The sequence below is a fragment of the Halichoeres trimaculatus genome, unplaced genomic scaffold (assembly GCF_033239565.1).
Source record: "Halichoeres trimaculatus isolate MK-OKI-2021-1 unplaced genomic scaffold, fHalTri1.1 fHalTri1_scaffold_7, whole genome shotgun sequence".
Taxonomy (NCBI): Eukaryota; Metazoa; Chordata; class Actinopteri; order Labriformes; family Labridae; genus Halichoeres; species Halichoeres trimaculatus.
In genome coordinates this window covers 12,628,895-12,646,674 of record NW_027437185.1, presented here as the reverse complement: position 1 = coordinate 12,646,674, position 17,780 = coordinate 12,628,895, and the positions used below count along the sequence as shown (strand labels likewise).

At 40.9% G+C, this 17,780-nt stretch overlaps 2 protein-coding genes across 2 annotated transcripts; both read right to left on the bottom strand.

Moving 5' to 3' along the window:
- Positions 1 to 992: 992 nt before the first annotated feature.
- On the bottom strand, positions 993 to 7,499 carry LOC141793204 (transmembrane protein 182-like). Its single transcript, XM_074673699.1, has 5 exons — positions 7,298 to 7,499; positions 4,252 to 4,375; positions 3,847 to 3,945; positions 1,499 to 1,636; positions 993 to 1,213 (listed from the first exon to the last, which is right to left on the bottom strand). The coding sequence occupies exons 1-5, from the start codon at positions 7,469 to 7,471 to the stop codon at positions 993 to 995; spliced, it is 756 nt and encodes a 251-aa protein (XP_074529800.1). The 5' UTR covers positions 7,472 to 7,499.
- A 369-nt stretch (positions 7,500 to 7,868) lies between these two features.
- LOC141793202 (sodium/hydrogen exchanger 2-like) lies at positions 7,869 to 16,533 on the bottom strand. Its single transcript, XM_074673696.1, has 13 exons — positions 16,284 to 16,533; positions 15,626 to 15,848; positions 13,781 to 14,021; positions 13,454 to 13,704; positions 13,154 to 13,371; positions 12,880 to 13,076; positions 12,713 to 12,802; positions 10,907 to 10,977; positions 10,591 to 10,725; positions 10,229 to 10,325; positions 10,028 to 10,138; positions 8,605 to 8,668; positions 7,869 to 8,317 (listed from the first exon to the last, which is right to left on the bottom strand). Exons 1-13 carry the CDS (start codon positions 16,531 to 16,533, stop codon positions 8,127 to 8,129), a joined length of 2,139 nt encoding a protein of 712 aa, XP_074529797.1. The 3' UTR covers positions 7,869 to 8,126.
- Between the last annotated feature and the right edge of the window lie 1,247 nt (positions 16,534 to 17,780).

The following is a 17,780-nucleotide window of genomic DNA, read 5'->3' as shown; positions in this document are numbered from 1 at the left end:
ACAGAGGGAGATGATGAAAGCTGATAGGAGTGATGGAGAGTCCACCCGCTTGTCTCCACATGCTGCTCATTCATACGGATAGAAAAGGAGAATGATCTAATACTGTGGCTGTTATGATACCATCACAAGTCTCTGCTTCCCGTTTGGATAACGCTGAGGGAAGAATGGGTCGCTTTGTCTGCGTGGGTGACTGTCAGTGGATTGCCAGCTCCAGGCAGAGGGGGGAGTGAATTTCTAAAGTTAAGGTGTCTGTAAACGTGTGAACATAATAGTCCAAGTCCAGAAAAGAGAGAGTAGAAGGATCTGACTGAGGGGGTGAAATGTGAGGGGGTGAGGGAGGCAGGTGGCTGGCTTGCTGTACACCAACCCAACCCACAAACAGCTGTTCATTTCTCAAAGCCCCCCTCTGAGCCCCCCTACGAGCCCCATCAATTCACCCTCTATCCCCCTTATACTTAGCCCCTCCCCCACTCTCTATCTAAACCTACTCTTTCTGTCTCTAGTCCATCCAGGCAGTCCTCGCTCTGCTCCATCCAGCCAGCTTTGATAGCGTGCCAGGTCCAGGACCAGGAACACAGCTGGTTCATCCATACATCTCTCACCTTCATCTGTTTGGACTCATCGTTTGCAGAATCAGTACAACAGGCACCAAAAGAATAACAGCAGGATGCAACGCAGTGAAACTATATTTATACCAACACAATGTTGTTAAAAAAAATACAGTCTTTGCACAATAAATAGTCTTTTTTATCTCATTTCACACCATAAATATGATTAAATCCAACGATGACTTGTGTGGTTTTATGATTTTATCATTAGCTTTGTAGAAAACTGGTACAAAACAAACACAGACTGCATGCTACTTCACTTCCATAACTGGTGGTGCTACACTATCCATCATGTCATCCCCTCCGGTTGTTACATCCCACAAGTGCGTGGGGAGTCCAGGATGTAGAAAGGTCAGTCTTTTCTTAACATAGCAAGTGGAGAGCTCACTTGCTGGCACGCAACGCTCGGGCCACCAGCATGAACACCATCCCAGAGACGAGCTCCAGAGGCACACCAGCAGCTGCCACCATGAATGAAAGGCCATAAAGGACTGAAACGTTCACACTGACACAGGTGTCCCCTCTCTCCTGCAGGATGTAGCGCTTCACGTCCACCACCTCCATCCACAGCACGTAGAGCAGCAGCAGGAACAGGAACAGGCAGGCTGAGGAGAGACAGAGTGTCACTGACTGCTGTGAGTAACTCCAGAGGCACGCAGCTCCTACTCATCCCTGCTGCCATCACTGTTTAAAGCTGCTGTTGTTACAGAGACAGTTTGGCAGAGTGACGCCTGCTGCTCAGTGTGGTGTTTGTCATGTGACAGGTATGAACAGCTGACAGCAGCAACATGTGTTTGTGTCTGTACACTCACACAAATCCCTAGCAGCACATTCACCACTGCAGGCAAACACTATGAGCTCCACCCATGAACACACAGGCTATATTTTACCAGCAGCGAGGAGGAAAGCACCACCCAGCTTGTAGAGTCTGTGGCTGAAGAAGGGGACACCACAGACCAAGAGGAAGCCTCCAGTGAGAGCTGCAACCAGGGCGAGGATTATCAGCACGGTCCAGAAACCTCGAAACACTGCGAGAAAGAAAACCAGGACACCGTGAGAGCAGAAACTTCAGCGTGTGGGATGAGTCCACCGCTGGAAACACTGAGGACACGCAACTGAGGCAACATGAGGGACGTGATGATATACAATTATAGAAACAGTGTGATGTGAAATATACTTTCAGATCTTCTGTGAAGAAAGAAAAAAAATCACTAATCTCTGGGAAGAGACTTTTTTTTTTCCTTTCTGCTTTTGAATGTGCAATAAACACAGAGACCAAAAAAAACAGCACATTGATTCACTTAAGAGCAGCTTAACAGAGACAAGGAAGAGACTTCTCCTGCTAAGATCCCAGTTTCCATATTTTGAGCTGGGCTTAAACTGTAACTGGTGACCCTTTGCTTCTCACGCCAAGCCCCTTCAGACTGTGGTAGAAACCTCTCAGAGGCTGGGGGTATTATGTGAAGCTGAAATGAGTTCACAAGCTTACTCATTTAACAGATTTTTTTTTTATTAGTCTCAAAAACAATATGTAAATATAATGAAGTCACAATTGTTGCCCAGAAAAGTTGGCCTGAGGATGTGTGATTGTATCCTGAGTTGTGGTTAAGGCTGTATGGTTTTTCTTCTACATTATTTGTTTATAATTTTGTTGAAGTTAAATCAAGCAATCTAAGTTTGTAGAAAAAAAAAAGAAAGATTTATTTTGGTAAAATAACTAAATTACTAATGTTTATTTTGATACATAGCTTGATATTACCAGACAAATGGAAGTCAACTTGTTTGTGTAAACTTTTTAAATGAAGACTGCAGAAGTAAAAACTGCTTAAACAAGATAATTAATCTAACATGTCTAAATCTGACATTTTACTACTGGGCAAACTGGGAATCATTTTTAGTGCAGTGGGAGAGCTACGCTAAAATTAAGATAAAGACAAGGTCAGCTCTATCATGTGATTTTACTAGTTTGAAGAAACTCCAACCTCAAACACTAATGTGAAGGAAGTGAATGCTTCGCTTCAAGTTTTCAGCACATGACTTTGCTGTCATAGCCGTTCTTTTTTTAAACAACACTTTTACTGTTTTGTAGATACCCACATATAAGTTTTAGATTGTTCTTGTGATGCAATAGAAACAGCTCTTCATCATTGTTTCTTCCATAAACCGTATTATACACTCGCAGGCCAAAAAAAAAAAGGTCACACACTGTAACATTTTGTTTGACCGCCTTTAGCTTTGATTACAGCACACATTCCCTGTGGCATTGTTTCGATGAGCTTCTCCGATGTCACAAGATTTATTTCCATCGAGTGTTGCATTAATTTCTCACCAAGGTCTTTCATTGATGATGGTAGAGTCTGACCGCTGTCATTCAGCAACCAGTAAAATAAGGCTTCAACTTTCTAGGGAGCATTAAAATTGGACTCTGTTTTTACCCTGTTCCAGAGTGATGGGCCATCAGGGTAAGAAGAGAGGCAGATGAAGTGATCTCCCATCATGCCTAGTGCCTACTGTCCAAGCCTGTGTGGGGGCAGTGCTATGATCTGGGGTAGACACAGTTGGTCAGGTCTAGGTTCAGCAACAGTCTGTGCTCAAAGAATGAGGTCAGCTGACTACCTGAATAAACTGAATGGCCAGGTTAGTCCATCAATGGAGTTTTTCTTCCCTGATGGCACGGCCATATTCCAAGATGACAATGCCAGGATTCATTGGGCTCAAGTTGTGAAAGAGTGGTTCAGGGAGCATGAGACATAATTTTCACACATGGATTGGCCTCTACAGAGTCCAGACCTTAACTCTACTGAGAATCTTTGGGATAAGTAGCCCCAGAACAACAGCCCAGAAAGCAAACTGATGTAGCCCATTATAAACTCACATTATACAACCTGCATCATAAACTGTAAAATGGACTGCTACCCCCCCTCCCCCAGTTATTTTTTTATACCAGGCTGTGAAAACTTTTTTTTTTGGCTTGGTGTTTACGTTATTACTGGTACTTCAACAGCCAGCCCCAAGTGGACACTCAGAGAACTGCAGATTTTATAACTTCTACATTTTCTTATATTTTTAGACCCGAGGTTGTTGCTTGGTTTAAAAAACTTCAAATAATCGTCTACATAGATAGTTTCAATGAAGCCTCCAGATCAACAGCATTCTGCCTTTTATTAACTTTATTGGTCTGCTCAGCTGCTCTTTAGATCTTGTTGTTTGTTTCAGAGTCAGAGTGTGTGTGACTCACCTGCTGTAGCATCATAGCTTGGATGAGGCACCTGTCCAAGTGCAACGGGCAGAGGGAAGAGATAACCGTGGACGCACACCTTGGATTCTGGTTGATTTGCTAAACAGAAAAAGAACAAATCAAACAAAATTTCACTCTTTAAATGTGTTCTTTGAGGTCTTAACTTGGCCAAATGAACCAAATATGAAATATAGTGAAAAATGAGAAACATCATGTGGGAGTTACGCAGTGTATCAAGAGAAATGTTAACCCTCCATGCATTTCTGTCAAGTATCGAAGTCACAGACATTTTTCTCTCCTGCTCTTATTTGCATGTCAGGCTGACCACATGTCTGAACAGGAGACATGCAACACGTTGGAGCAGCCCCAACAAAAGCTTTCTGTCATCACAAGAGGTTTACATACTGAAGAGAGTGGCCAGGACGGCGTGTGCTGTGGGCTCCACCTGAAACACACATCTCCAGAAGAAGCCCTCATGGTGCAGGGTTAGAGCAGGAGGAGAAGCAGTGATGGTTTCTATGACCAGGATCTACAGGAGACAGAGGCACAGTCTGACATCAGAGGACAAACTTTTTTTTTACAGATGCATGGATGGATAAACCTTAAACTTCTGTCAGCTTTGTCATCATGTCTCTGTTAACTGCTCCGTGTGATTCTGTGCTTCAGCAGTGCCACAGCGTCAAACGTGGTTCTGATTATGGCCTGCTCGTCTGTGAGGTTTTGGAGGGGAACTTATGAAACACGCATGAGCGATACTCTCCATTTGCTTGTCAAAAATATGATTGATGGTGCTGAAAAACACACGGCAACTTTAGTCACCCTCTTTTATTGAAAATGAAAGACTTTGTTGTGCTGTGATGCTGAGGAGGAGTTCACAGGGGATTAGCTTTTAGAAATAGATCCCTAAATTTGCATTTTGGGCACTTTGTGTGGTAGGAGGATAAACCGTAAAAATAAAGGAGCATTTCACTGATCTTACACATGGCGATAACTTCACTTGTAGGGTATTAGTGTGCCTTTGAAAACAGTGAACACTAAACAATGACATATGGTTGATGCCATTATTTACAGTATATGTCAGGAATATCCACGTTATTTGTTGGATACAAGGTCAAGAGGAAACCTTCTTCTTCACTACACCAGAGAAAACGCTGGTATGGAAGCCCACTTTTGTCCAGACTGGAAAATCTCACTAAATGTTACATTCCTTGAAATACTTCAGATATAACTAATGCACTTGCAACAACAGATGCCATTCAGCCGCCTTATTGGAAAGACTTGCAGGAGAAACCCACTGCAAAAAGTCAAAACCGAGTAAGCGTTTTAGTCTTATTTCTACCACAAAAATGTCATTTAAGAAATAATTAAAGTTAGATTCATCTGGCAACAAGAAAATTACTCAGAGAGCGCAGACCTCCACCAAGCATACTGTGATTGTCACCAACACTTAAGTAGTACTTTAATGTTATACTCCCTTTCAGCAGACTGTCTGCTACAATTTGGTGTTAGTTACAGGTTTGTACCATAATTTGTTTCCTGACAGTGTTGAAAATAATAATGACCCAGTACACATTTAATATTCCAGATCTAAGTATCCAGAATATTGCCAGGATCTGGATCGTACTTCTACATCTTTTAGAAATTATTGTGACCTTGTCTTGTATTGTTTTGCAAAGTAATCCAAACATTTCTGGTGATCTGAATCATCTCCAGAATTTAATCACTTCTTCTTGATCCCATTTTGAACATTTCCTGAAAATTTAATCAAGATCTGTTTGTTACTTTTTGAGTTATATTGTTCACAGACAAACAAACGGACAAACTCTACCCGGTAAACTTGAAGGTAAATATCAGATAATATTCTATTTCAAGATTCTACAAATAAAAAAGGGTCTGAATTGCTTTAAATGATTAAAAAAAAGTCTGTAAGTGGAATAACAAAAAAATACAATAATACTTCAAGTTTCTTGAATTGGGACAAATTCTCTATTGGAAGAAATCTTAACATGTCAATTTTTCATTTCCCATTGGCAAAGTTTTATTTATTCATTTATATTTCTATTTTGCCAAGTACAAGCCAGGCCTTCTTTATGGCCTCTAACAGGAGCGATTTTAGGATCTGACTTTAGGGGGTACTTAGACCCTGGAGAGATTGCGATATGGAGGGTTTCGAGCAAGTATTTGAACCAAATGATCCACTGAACAACAACATACAGAATATTTTACCCTGGAAATGCTATCTCTAACAACAACAGAAAATATTTAGTTTTACACCACACAATATTGAAGAAAATAGGGTATGGAATAAGTTGTTTTTCAGGTTCATACACATACTTCTATTATTATGGGTATGATTTCTCTTTTTTCCACATAAGAGGAGGTAATGAAGAATCCACTCTGAATTAAAGCTACGTGAAGTAGCAAAATGCACTGGTTACTTTAATACTGTTATTAGTTACATTTTTCCTCTATTTAATCAGTAGAGAAATATCTTTAAATTAAACTCCTTTGGATTTACTTAAGTTCAAACCAATATGGCAATCAAATATGAAAATACCTGAATTAAAAAACAGTTTGAGCCATGCCTCTGTAATATTTTTTGGGGGTGCTGCTAGAAGAATTAGCAGTGCTTCAGCACTGACAGACATGGCCATGAATATCTTTGTATACATTTTATGGACCTGTTGAAGTAATGTGTGATATATTAAGTCTAGAATGACACTTTACAAAAAAATTAGACAAAAACACTCAGGTGTTCAAGTAATGCTTACCGCCGTAAGCCCACTTCAGAAATACTGAAATGTCATTTTAACTAGACTAAACTAATTTAATAATGCTGAAATGATCCTTAGCTGTACTTTTTATGATTGACAAATACACATTAAACACCAAGTTCATGAGGTGATGAAGGTAAAACCTTCTGAACATTAGCCTGTTAGCATCTTCTTTGCAATAGCATGCTGCTATTAGCATCTTCTCTAAACACTACTGTTTACAGAGCTGTTAGCATAACTGTAGAGGTCTGTGATATAACTGGGGGTTAACTGGAAGCAAAGGCATAAACCAGATCCTTTGCAAAGGTATCTTTTGTTTTGTGAGCTGAACTCTAATTCCCTAAAAGTTTGACGTGAGTGAGTCACTCTGTGAGATCGACCTTTGCAGTGGTTTTCTTTTCTAAACTTTGTAAGAGTGTCTTCCTCTTCTCATCTTTAGTAACTCTTTAAATATCCTGTAGTGGCATTGCATGCGAGCTGCAGTCTACTCGGCATGTGATCAAGTTCCACTTTGGTCTTTTTGTGGTTCTTGCATGTGTTGTTTCAGTGATAAAAATAATGTCATTGGATGTCACTGTGTAATTCTGAGTGTGTGTAGTGAGGGTCTGTTGTGTGGGTGAGTTTGTGAACATTGTGTTTATTCAATGCCAAATCTGGTGAGCACACATCTGTCCTACCTCAGTCCCATTGGCATCTTTATCACCACTCAGTGTTGTTTGTGTTGGCCATGTGTACGGTCCACAGTCTTCACTGGCCACCAGCCAATAGTCAGTTCCAAAAGCTACGAAGAAGCACAGCGTCCCCAATATGCCAAATATCCCCCCCGCCAAGGTCGCAGCTCCCACCCTCATAACTCTGGTTTATAACCTCCTTTACTGCTGTTTCTGCTCGGGTCAGTTAATCCTCAGCTCCTCACTGGTGTCCACTCTGCAGCCCTCTGCCCAGCCCCAGAGCAAGCAGCCTGGCTCCCACAGCCACTCCCTGGCATGCTGGGAGCTGTGGGGAAAAGAGGCTTCAGTAACTGAGGGGGTCAGGCGGGGGGAGTTGGGTTATTTTAGGAGGCAGCGAGCCTGTCCTTGTCAAATTACCGAGACTGTGCTGTGCATTATAAAGGAAATAAGGAGAGGCAGGATTGGTTTGTGTGGACAACCAGTATCAGCTTTTATGACTGCGAGGTATTTTTGAGGTAGGTGTCACACTTTGAACACCACTTTGAAAATGAATTGGACAAGGGACGCAAATGGCTCTGAAAGCTCCAGCAAAGGAGTTTTATTTCAGCAGGCAACCACTCAGACTGATAAAAGTAGAGGCTGAATTATTTCAAACACCTGACACTTTTAATTGAAGGTTATCCATGAAATTGCTGAGGCCTATTATCTAACACTCCTGAAACCTACAACTACGGCTAAATAAATACGAGGTATCACCATGTGGAGCCACGCTGCACCAACCCAACACACTCAACTCTTTGATGTCATTTCCTCATTTCTCTGCGTTTCTCCTGGCTCATTGCTCCTTCTCATTCTCCAAAACAAAGCTCAGGTGCTTCTTAGGGGCTCCTCCTCCTCCAGGTGCTTGGTGCTGAGGAGAAATCGCGTCCTCTCTGGGAGCTGAAGAAGAACTTAAGTCTGTTATCTGAGCGGAGGTTGTGGAAACCAATGGTTCCTGGGAGACGGCCCTCGGGCTTATGGAGCACACTGCAGAGAGAGGAACAGACAGGAATGAGAGACAGGAATGTCAAACTGGAGATTTCAGGGTCAAAGGTCAGGAAAAGGGTGATGAATGTGTTAAGCTGGTGATTGTGGCAGAACAATAATGATTAAAGAGTTATGTTTTGCGTGGACACTTTAAGTTATTTTAATGAGTTTCTTCAGTGAGTGCAGTGAAATTAGTCATCAAAACTTGAGGGGAAACCTTTATATTTCATCTGATGCATGTTTTGCATACTTTTTGCATTATAACACATATAAAATGGAGACTTTACCTGTGTGAGACCTGCAGAGTCCTTTTCTTACTCGGCCTGAGCCACTGGACTCTCCAACCTCCCCCTTTCACAATAAAAGCACACATTAAAATATGCGAGATGCAGATAAATCACATTGTTTTCAAAAACTCAAATCTTATCCAGTTTCTTTATCTTAACTTTACACAGGGATCTACCATTAGACTTAATGTAGACCATGCCACAAATTGTTTGTAATAACTAAAGCTACCAAACACCGAGCAAAACATGCACACATGTCTTGAAGATAGACTTTATCATATATCAAGAATGTACATTTTGCTTCCTGCATTAGTAAATATTTTTCCCTGTTGTAAGCAATTTCATTTTTTTTCATGCAATATCGCTTAGTAAGATTGAACAATTTAGTTATTTAATTCCTGATTAATTAACTGGGTTAAACCAAGTGAGATGATACATGACCATGTTCTTGACACAGAGGTGTATCTATATTTCTCTACAGTGAGACTCAAATTTTGCCCAAACCAAATATTTCTTTTAGTTATGTCTTCAATAAAAAGGAAGAATAAAAGCTTTAACTGTGTAAAAATATATCCAGACAGGACAGTTTAGTTGTTTCTTTAGTTTCAGGATAGAAACCATCTGCGGCATTTTGGAGCTGAAACTCTAAAAATAGACTGGACTAACTTTTTTTGTTGAAATGTAAAAAAAGTACACTACAAAAATTGAGATAAAAAAGAAATTAAAAAAGACTAAGTTTTGATGAGAAGATTTCATAAAGCTGGTGAAACTGTCTGTTCATTTAATTAAGTTCATTTTAATTCATGGGAAAACTGGAAATGAGAATTTTATATCTAGAAATGAATTGGCTCTGATAAGTTTTTCAAAGTGTTAAAACAGGAAGAAAACTTTGATTTTTGAATTAAAATACTCGTAAACAAACTTCCCGAAGCAGATTAATAAATAAAATACACTGAATACAAGTTAAAATAGTTCTTTTTTGTAATATTTAAGTTAATAAAATAATGTTAAGAGGCGGGAAAATCACTAATTCAGACCAAAAAAGTTTCATCATTTGAGAGGTATGGTCAAGTTATATTAAATAAAGTATGTTTATGCCAAATGTTGTTTCATTTTTTTATTATTAAAAAAATAGGGATTGGATATGTAACCATAAGGTGGGCTGTGGTTTGGTTTGTATTGTGTCTCCAACATTGTTTTACATGCCAGAGACATGAAATTGGTCAAAACTGTTTACAAACAATGTATTGTGTGTTAGTCATAAACTAAGCAGCCTCAGGGTGTTGCTGAATCTTAAAAGTTTTATTTAATGAGACTTTTGGTGAAAGAACTTAGAGTATGAAAACAAGTCGAAATACTTTTAAAAAAGGTTTTATATTTAAAATGTCTAAACCAAAGAATTCATGTTCTGAATCATTTTCACCTGAGTGAAGGTGTATCTCTCTCCCAGGCTCAAGTGTCTGTGCAGAGGCTTCTTGGTTCGGGCCCTGTTGGCATCCTGGTTCAGAGTGTGTCTGCTGTATGCTGGTGTCTGCTGAAGGGACGACACACAGACATGATCCAGAGAAGTAGATGAACAGGACCCAGCTTTATGTGATCTAATGTTTAGTGATCGTGAGTTTACCTTGTTGTTGAAGCTCTGTAGGTTCCTGGAGAGGATGCGCCGGATGCTGTCCATCTCTTCTGGGAGAAGGGGGCGGCTGTGGGAACGAGGGTCCACTCTAAATGTTAAGTGTGAATGAGCACAATGTTTGAAGTTTTGAACTTCAAACTGTTTGAAGGTTCAAAGTAGATTGACACAGTACAACACTGTTTTTAAACAGCCGCATCTATTCATGAAAGAGGCTCTCACAAAGTTACTTTTTTCTTGGGTCCAATAGGAGTTTTTAACAGATTTGAAAAGGTACAGATAACTATATATACTTATTTTTCTCCTGGGGAAAAAAAAAAAGTTTTTTTTTTTTAAAGAAAGAAAGAAGGTCTCACAGTGATGGTGCCTCTTCGTCAGCCCGTTGCTCCCTCCTCTCCAGCTCCTGGTAAACTCTGAGGATGCTGGATCGAGCCTGATGATCCTCTCGTATGAGAAAACGTCTAAGGTACTTTCTGTTGAACTGCTCAAACCTCAAACAAATAAAATTCACTACAGTAGTCAACAGACACAGTTTCAAGTGTGGAAAATGATCAGGAACTTTTTTAATGTGGTATCTGCTGCCCCCTGCTGGTGTTTTCAGGTATAGTATAAAAAGGAATAAAAAAACTACAGAGCAGAGGATAGAGTTAAGGTGAAACATGAAAAACTAACTTGTCTTTCCAGTAGTGCTGCCCCCAGTAACCAACCACATCCTCTATTCCTGCCAGCAGGTGATCAATGAGCTAAAAGGAGACACAGAGTGAGTATATCATTCAGAAATGAGTCTTGTTGTGTTTTTAGATTTTTCCATCCTGCAAAAAATAAAATCTAAAAAATATGGTGTCTTATTTGAGTTAAAATCAACCTAATGAGCATGTTTTTGGGCTGTGGGAGGAAGCTGGAGGGAACCCACACATGCACAAGTAGACCATGCAAACAGAAGGGATCCATCCAGGGAATTGAACCAGGAACCTTTTGCTATGAGGCAACAGCACTAACCACTGCACAACCATGCAGAGTAATTAATAAATAAAACAATATTAAAAGGAGAAAACATTCCATTCCCTAGTTACATTTTTACACCAACACCACATCTGACAATTATTGTTTAAACAGGATGATTCTGAAATTATAAATTGAAATAAGTTCATGAATAGCACAACAGAGTCAACCTGAAACTAAATTAAAGATTATTTGTTGCTGCACCCTTCCTCTTTCCACCAAGTGGGTCCCAGCTCTGGCTTTAGGCTGGTGCCCAACCTGTAACCAGTTCAAACTCTCTGTTGGTCTACAACACAGACTGCATAATATATGGATTTAATCTCTGTGACATCACCCATTAGTTTCTGAAGCACTGTTTTGAAGCCTGTGGTTGACGTTTAGCCTCCTTGCTTTCAGCTACTGCCTGCCTGCCCGTTAGTTAAGTTAACCATTCTCCTAATTGTGCAAAAATTATGAACTTTATGTCTTTATAAAGAACAAACAACAAAATACAATCCATGCTCCCAACAGAGTGTTATCAGAAAAAAAAGAGCTATTTGGTTCAGTGGTCTAGTTAAACTTGAGGGTCTATCAATAAAATGAAGAGTAAGGTTACATTAGCTCTGCTTGGTAGATGACTGGAAGGAGGATTTGCTAACTCTAAACATTACAGGCATGTCTCACGGCACCTGGCTGACAGTTTGCTTGTTGTCATGTTAGCCTACAGATACGTTGTAGCACCAGGCTGCTAGTAGCGCTACATTTAGCCAGCTACTGACGAATAGTACAAACTTACGACGTTTGCTTGTTGTAACGTTTCAAACAACAGCGCTGCATAACTGTACTGATAAATACCTTACCTTGTTGTGTTGTATCCCCTAAAAGTCGTCTTAAAGAAAGAAAATCTGTTCCAACACAAACACAAGCCTGGTTAAAAGTCACATCTTTACAACAGTGAGTGTGTGAGACTCGGGCCAGAGGTTAGTGAGGCAGTCCATTTAAAACAGATCCTCCTCATAGCATCTTTGACCTTTCTTTTTGAAACAGGCTGTAAACATGTATGATTTTACTGTAAGGCTAATTTCTGTTGAAATAGTGTCTATGTGGCTTTTGGTGCTTCCACAACTAGCTTCAAGTGGAGACACAAGGAGCTGTAGTTTTCACTACTTTTGCATAGCTCCATATGTTAGGATTGGAGGTGGATGCTTGGTCTACAAGACAGAACCACACAGCCTAAACTTTGTTGTGAACACATTTAAAAGAGTAAAAGGCAAAATAAATCAACTGAAACTAAAAACTTGTGTGAGGCTGCCATCTTGCTGTTTTAAGGTTTTAAGTGAGTTTGAAAAATCAGTGAGGACTAAGCCTGTTAGAACAGATACAGATGTATATTGAAAAAGATGTCTATTGTTCTCTGACCACACTGTAGATAAGGCGCCTGGGTCATAAGACGCTGTATGTTACAGGCCAAGCACCTCCCACTTTTCCCTTCCTCACCCTGCTGTGGATCTCCTCACTGACAGAAGGCAGAGCTCTCTTCTTCCTCTTTACGTCCAGCAGCTCTACCAGAGGCTTAATGGTCATCCCCTGAAAACAACAACAAAAAAAACTCAACAGACGTGACTAACCTTAATATTAATTCAAAGGGGTTGTTATTGTCACACCTGTACAAAGACAGTGAAGAGGATGACCACAATGGTAGTTGTGATGAAGAGTCTCTTCTTTGGGAAGTCATCTATCAAGAACACGAGGGAGAAGCAGATTGCCCCTCTTAGGCCTCCGTAGGCGATGATGAATTGGTCTCTAAAGGTCACAGCGTTTCTTCTGAGCTTGTTCACCACAGCAGTCAGCAGGAGGACACCTTCAGAGCAGAGACACACAATGATTTCTCTGGTTTGATCCTCACACGTCACTTCTGGGGGGGGATTGGGGAGCTACCTGTGGCCCTCCAGACGAGGCAGAGCAGCAGAGTGGAGCAGACGAAGGGCCAGCTCCACATGTGGACATCCTGTATGGTGGACACACCCAGGAAGATGAAGATGAGGGTTTCACTCACACTGCTCCACATCTTCAGGAAGTACTGGATGCTGGTGTTGCTGCGCTCGGAGACGTTTGCCTCTACGTACTGCTTCATGGTCACAGCACAGGTCACAATGCTGCAAAAAGAAATCATTAAACATAATCAAATGTTGCTAATCACTGCTGAAACTGTGTGGATGAAGTTAACCTGAAACTCACGCCATGATCCCAGAGAGGTGCAGCATCTCTGAGGTCAGGTAGGACAGGTAGGAGTAGAGGAAGACGAAGAGCGGGGCGATGACCTGAGCTCTGGAGGTAAACCTGGAGGTGAGGGCTGCCAACAGACCAAAGAAGAGGCCCACAAACAGGCCCCCAAGACCCACGACAACCACCCTGCAGCCCCCCAGCAGCACATCCAGCCCTGACACTGTCGGCAGGCGGAGGAAGGATTCAATCTGTTTGTAGAGCACCTGGAAGAAGAGACATTTAATGTGCATGGTGTTTTCTGTGACTCTGAGTCCAGCTGGTGCCCCTCTCTGCCCTCACCACAGTGACAGCATCGTTGAGCAGCGACTCTCCAAACACCAGGATATGAAGCTGATCGTTCACGTGCATCTCCTGGAAGACGGAGAGCACGGCCACAGGATCGACGGCAGCGATCAGAGAGCCAAACAGCAGGCAGTGCAGCAGAGACACGTCACCCAGAGAGCTCTGAGCCAGGAGACACACACCGTACAGAGACAGACCGATACCAAGAACGTTCCACAGGGTTCCCAGGACCGCATACCTGGAGGAGAACGATACGTGGGAGCATAGTCGGAGAAGATCATAAAGGTACTGGTTAGAAGATGATAACAGTTCAACTCAAAGTAAAAACTCCTTTATAAAGGTGTTTATTTTGAGGTGTCAATGTTCTTACTCAACTCTTGGAGCCTTTTATCCTTTCCAGTTAACAGTTAGTGAATAGCTCTGTCTGTCTGACATTTGGAGCTGGTTGGATGTTTGGAGTGAGTGTAGCAGACTTTAAGATCTTTTTATTCTATTCAAAGCCAATTTATTCTTCAGCTGAGAAAAGCTCTTGTTTTCTACTTCAATAGAAAACTTTTTTTTTTTTTTTACTTTAGACCAGTATCGGCCTTAAATAAAAAAAAACTCAATGTCAAAAGAAAAGAAAAAATCTAAAGAAAACCTCTCAAATACATTTGAAGTTCTTAAAAATGAAACACATCCTTCCACCGTCATGGCCTGTGTTATAATGTTTTTCATGTTGTTATGGTGATTTGTCTCTGTCAATCTCTTTCTCTCTGCATCTGTCTCACACCAACCCAAACACAGCCTCAGCAGATGTCTGTCTAACATGACTTTGGGTTTCTGCTCCTCAAAGGAGGTTTTTCTTCTCATTGTAACCAAAAGCTGCAAACTGGTCCACGCAGGGTGGGTTAAGATGAGATAAGAGTGAGATGATGTTGGGTTTTACAGAGTACCCGGTCTAGACCTGCTCCTTTTGTAAAGCACCTTAAGAAAATGTTTGTGACTTAATGCTATATAGACAAATAAAAACAGATGATTCTTATTTATTTCTCACTGCTTTACCAGCAGAGCTCCTAACATAGTCACTTCTTGGTAAGAGACAAGTATTAAATCTGCTTTTTTTTTCTCTCTCTTTTTTTTCCCCTTCCTTTCATAGAATATGACCCATAACACAGGCACTGAAAGTCAGTCTGAAAATGTGCTTTACTGTATTTGGAAAAAAAAAAAAGATTCTTAAAACTCATTTTTACAGACTTGTTTTTTTGTACAATTGCAAGAAAAAGTATGTGAACCCTCTAGAAATACCTGAATTTCTTCTGATCTTCATCTTAGTCACAACATTGGACAAAGTCATGGTGAGTTCAATGAAATCATTAAAACATATATTTGTTTTTGTGGTGTTTAACTAAAGCAGACAGTTTTTTTTTCTATCATTGAGATTTAAATAAAGATCACAACATATTTATTCTTTCTTAGAAGTGTAACTTTACCTTTTTATTGTATTATAGTTTTAATGTAATTAGTTAAACTTGTATCTATTTCTTATTATGGTTCTTTCTTCATTTTTTTCTCTTATTGCTTTGAATCTGTTTATCAAACCCTGACCTCCCCTGATCCCTTTTGCTGGTCCTATTTGTTTACATGTTGAGTTATTCATCCAATTATCAAATTGTCATACACTTTTCAATCTTTATCTCAGTGTTCCACACATTTTTAATCCTTTCTTATATAAGTTATAAATTTTATTCTTATGATAAAACCAACATGTGCTTTGTTTCTATCCTGACCCTGACAAGAGTAAGACACGTCCAAAAACTCCTTGCAGTGCCTTTAAAGTTGAACCCTTGGCTGAACACTGACCAGAGGATGGTGCCCAGGTTTTCAAAGAACAGTCTCCCTGGTAAGAAGTATCCTGCATCTAAGACGATGGGCGGGAGCAGAAAGAGGAAGAAAGCATCAGCGCTGAGAGTCGGAGGAGCTGAGTGGCGAACACCGTAGATCACTCCTCCAACTAGAAGGCCGACCATGATGAGAAGACAGCTCTCTGGGACCACAGCTGGGACTCGACCTGACCAGTGGAAGCCTGGAGGACACAAACAGAGACAGACAACTGACTTTGAGCTTCAGAGTTTGTCTGCATTGCTCTAAAAATACAGGAGTGGATGCAAACAGTTATAAGAGGAAACATTCACTGTGGGCAAAACTTAAGACTAACGTAGTCGGCCTCCATTAAAGAACATAGCCAGGTACTTTTAGGGCACAAGTCAGTAGTTCATGAAGTTAAGGCTGCAGATTTGTTCATCCTTTTTCCCCTGAGTAACCTTTACTGAGAGAATAAAAGGAATCTGAAAACATTTAAATAATAAACCACATAATAGTACTTATACAGCATTTTATAAAGTGACACAAAGACTGTTCATTTCAGATGTCAAATCTCAAACAACATGAAAGCAGCTCCAGCATCATCTGATCTCATGTTGACTGTTCATGTTTGAGCACACAGCCAAATGGAGCTCACCCAGCTTAGCCAGGGAGGCCAGCATGATCCACAGCACGATCTCAAAGGGAGCCTGCACATGGTGGTAGTCCACACTGAAAACTCTCAGAGCCATCGGCAGATCCACAGACGGGCTGCCATCAGTGCCGTTCAGACCCAGCACTGTTGGAGGGTTGTGGAGCTGAGGGAGGCGAGCGGCAGGGGTCAGGGCCCAACATGAAGGCCAAACCAGGCAGAATGAGAGAGTCCACAGAGTCCACAGAGCCGCCATCCTGCAGCCATGCTGGGAGAGCGGGGGAGAGCCAGGGGAGGCAGGGACAGGGGGTTTGGACACACACACACACACACACACACACACACACACACACACACACACACACACACACACACACACACACACACACACACACACACACACACACACACACACACACACACACACACAAAATAACCTGACTACAACTTCAGCCACTAATGTGCACAGGAATCCCTGAGCTAGCACTGATACCCAAACAGTGTAGAGTGCGACACACACACACACACACACACACACACACACACACACACACACACACACACACACACACACACACACACACACACACACACACACACACACACACAGTTTAGTTTTTTGAATGATGTTGCATATACTTTCCTTTTAATCTTAAATGTCAAACAGAAAGGTTTTTTTCAGTTACCAAAACATTTTACTAATATTTGAAGTTGTTGATTTTTTTCAGTCCTACAGATTGGTTTTGATCAGAGTTTCCTCTCTTTAATCTGCTCATAGGGATTCATAAATGAAACAATAACCTGCCTCAGATGAACCACACTGTGGCAGCACTGCAGCACCCTGAGGTTACTCAGGAGATGGTTCACCACATCAGATGTTGTGGACTGGATTGTTCTGCTTATTAAAAGCATGTAGGACATTCAAACCAAAGAATACAGAGTATTAAAACCAAAACTCACCTTTTAAACTTTGTGATTCCTGTTTTTTATCATTAAAGTATGGTTTTTACAGTCCTCTCACAATGGTTTAAACACAACTTCAAGGATGTAAAATAGCAAAACTTTCAGTCAAGTAAAACTGTTTATCATTTCTAAAGTAAACAGTCGCGATCATCTTTTTGATGCTTTTAAATCCTCTGGTCCACTTCTCTAAGACTCATCCTTCTGTGATAAATAAGCGAGAGACAAGGAACTGTTTCCCTCATGCCTCCAAAGATGATCAACAAACAAACCACGGCTGGTCTCAGATTTTTCGGCAGATATTTCTACATACCAGTGTTAAACAGAACATGTGTATTTGATAGAGGAATAACAGAAGGTCTTGTAGGGACACTGATACTGAAGCCATTGTTAGTTTAATTAGTCACATCTGTACTTTTTCCATCATTAAAACCAAGAGACGTCTGTTAAGGCTCATTGTTGTAAATGCTTCAGCAGAATAAAATGTTGTGCTCTCACTTAATGTGTTCACTGTGTTACTGTTACGTCGTTGCTGCTTTGCAG

Bases quoted from the DNA above. Each gene is read 5' to 3' on its own strand.
- LOC141793204 (XM_074673699.1), bottom strand. From the start codon at position 7,471: ATGAGGGTGGGAGCTGCGACCTTGGCGGGGGGGATATTTGGCATATTG. The intron at 3,946-4,251 runs GTATGTAAACCT...TTTTCTGTTTAG, and splicing joins CGTCCTGGCCACTCTCTTCA to CAAATCAACCAGAATCCAAG. The intron at 1,214-1,498 runs GTAAAATATAGC...GTCTCTCCTCAG, and splicing joins TGCTTTCCTCCTCGCTGCTG to CCTGCCTGTTCCTGTTCCTG.
- LOC141793202 (XM_074673696.1), bottom strand. From the start codon at position 16,533: ATGGCGGCTCTGTGGACTCTGTGGACTCTCTCATTCTGCCTGGTTTGG. The intron at 12,803-12,879 runs GTGTGACAATAA...TGTTGTTTTCAG, and splicing joins TCTTCACTGTCTTTGTACAG to GGGATGACCATTAAGCCTCT. The intron at 8,669-10,027 runs GTGAAAATGATT...TTATTGTGAAAG, and splicing joins AGAGATACACCTTCACTCAG to GGGGAGGTTGGAGAGTCCAG.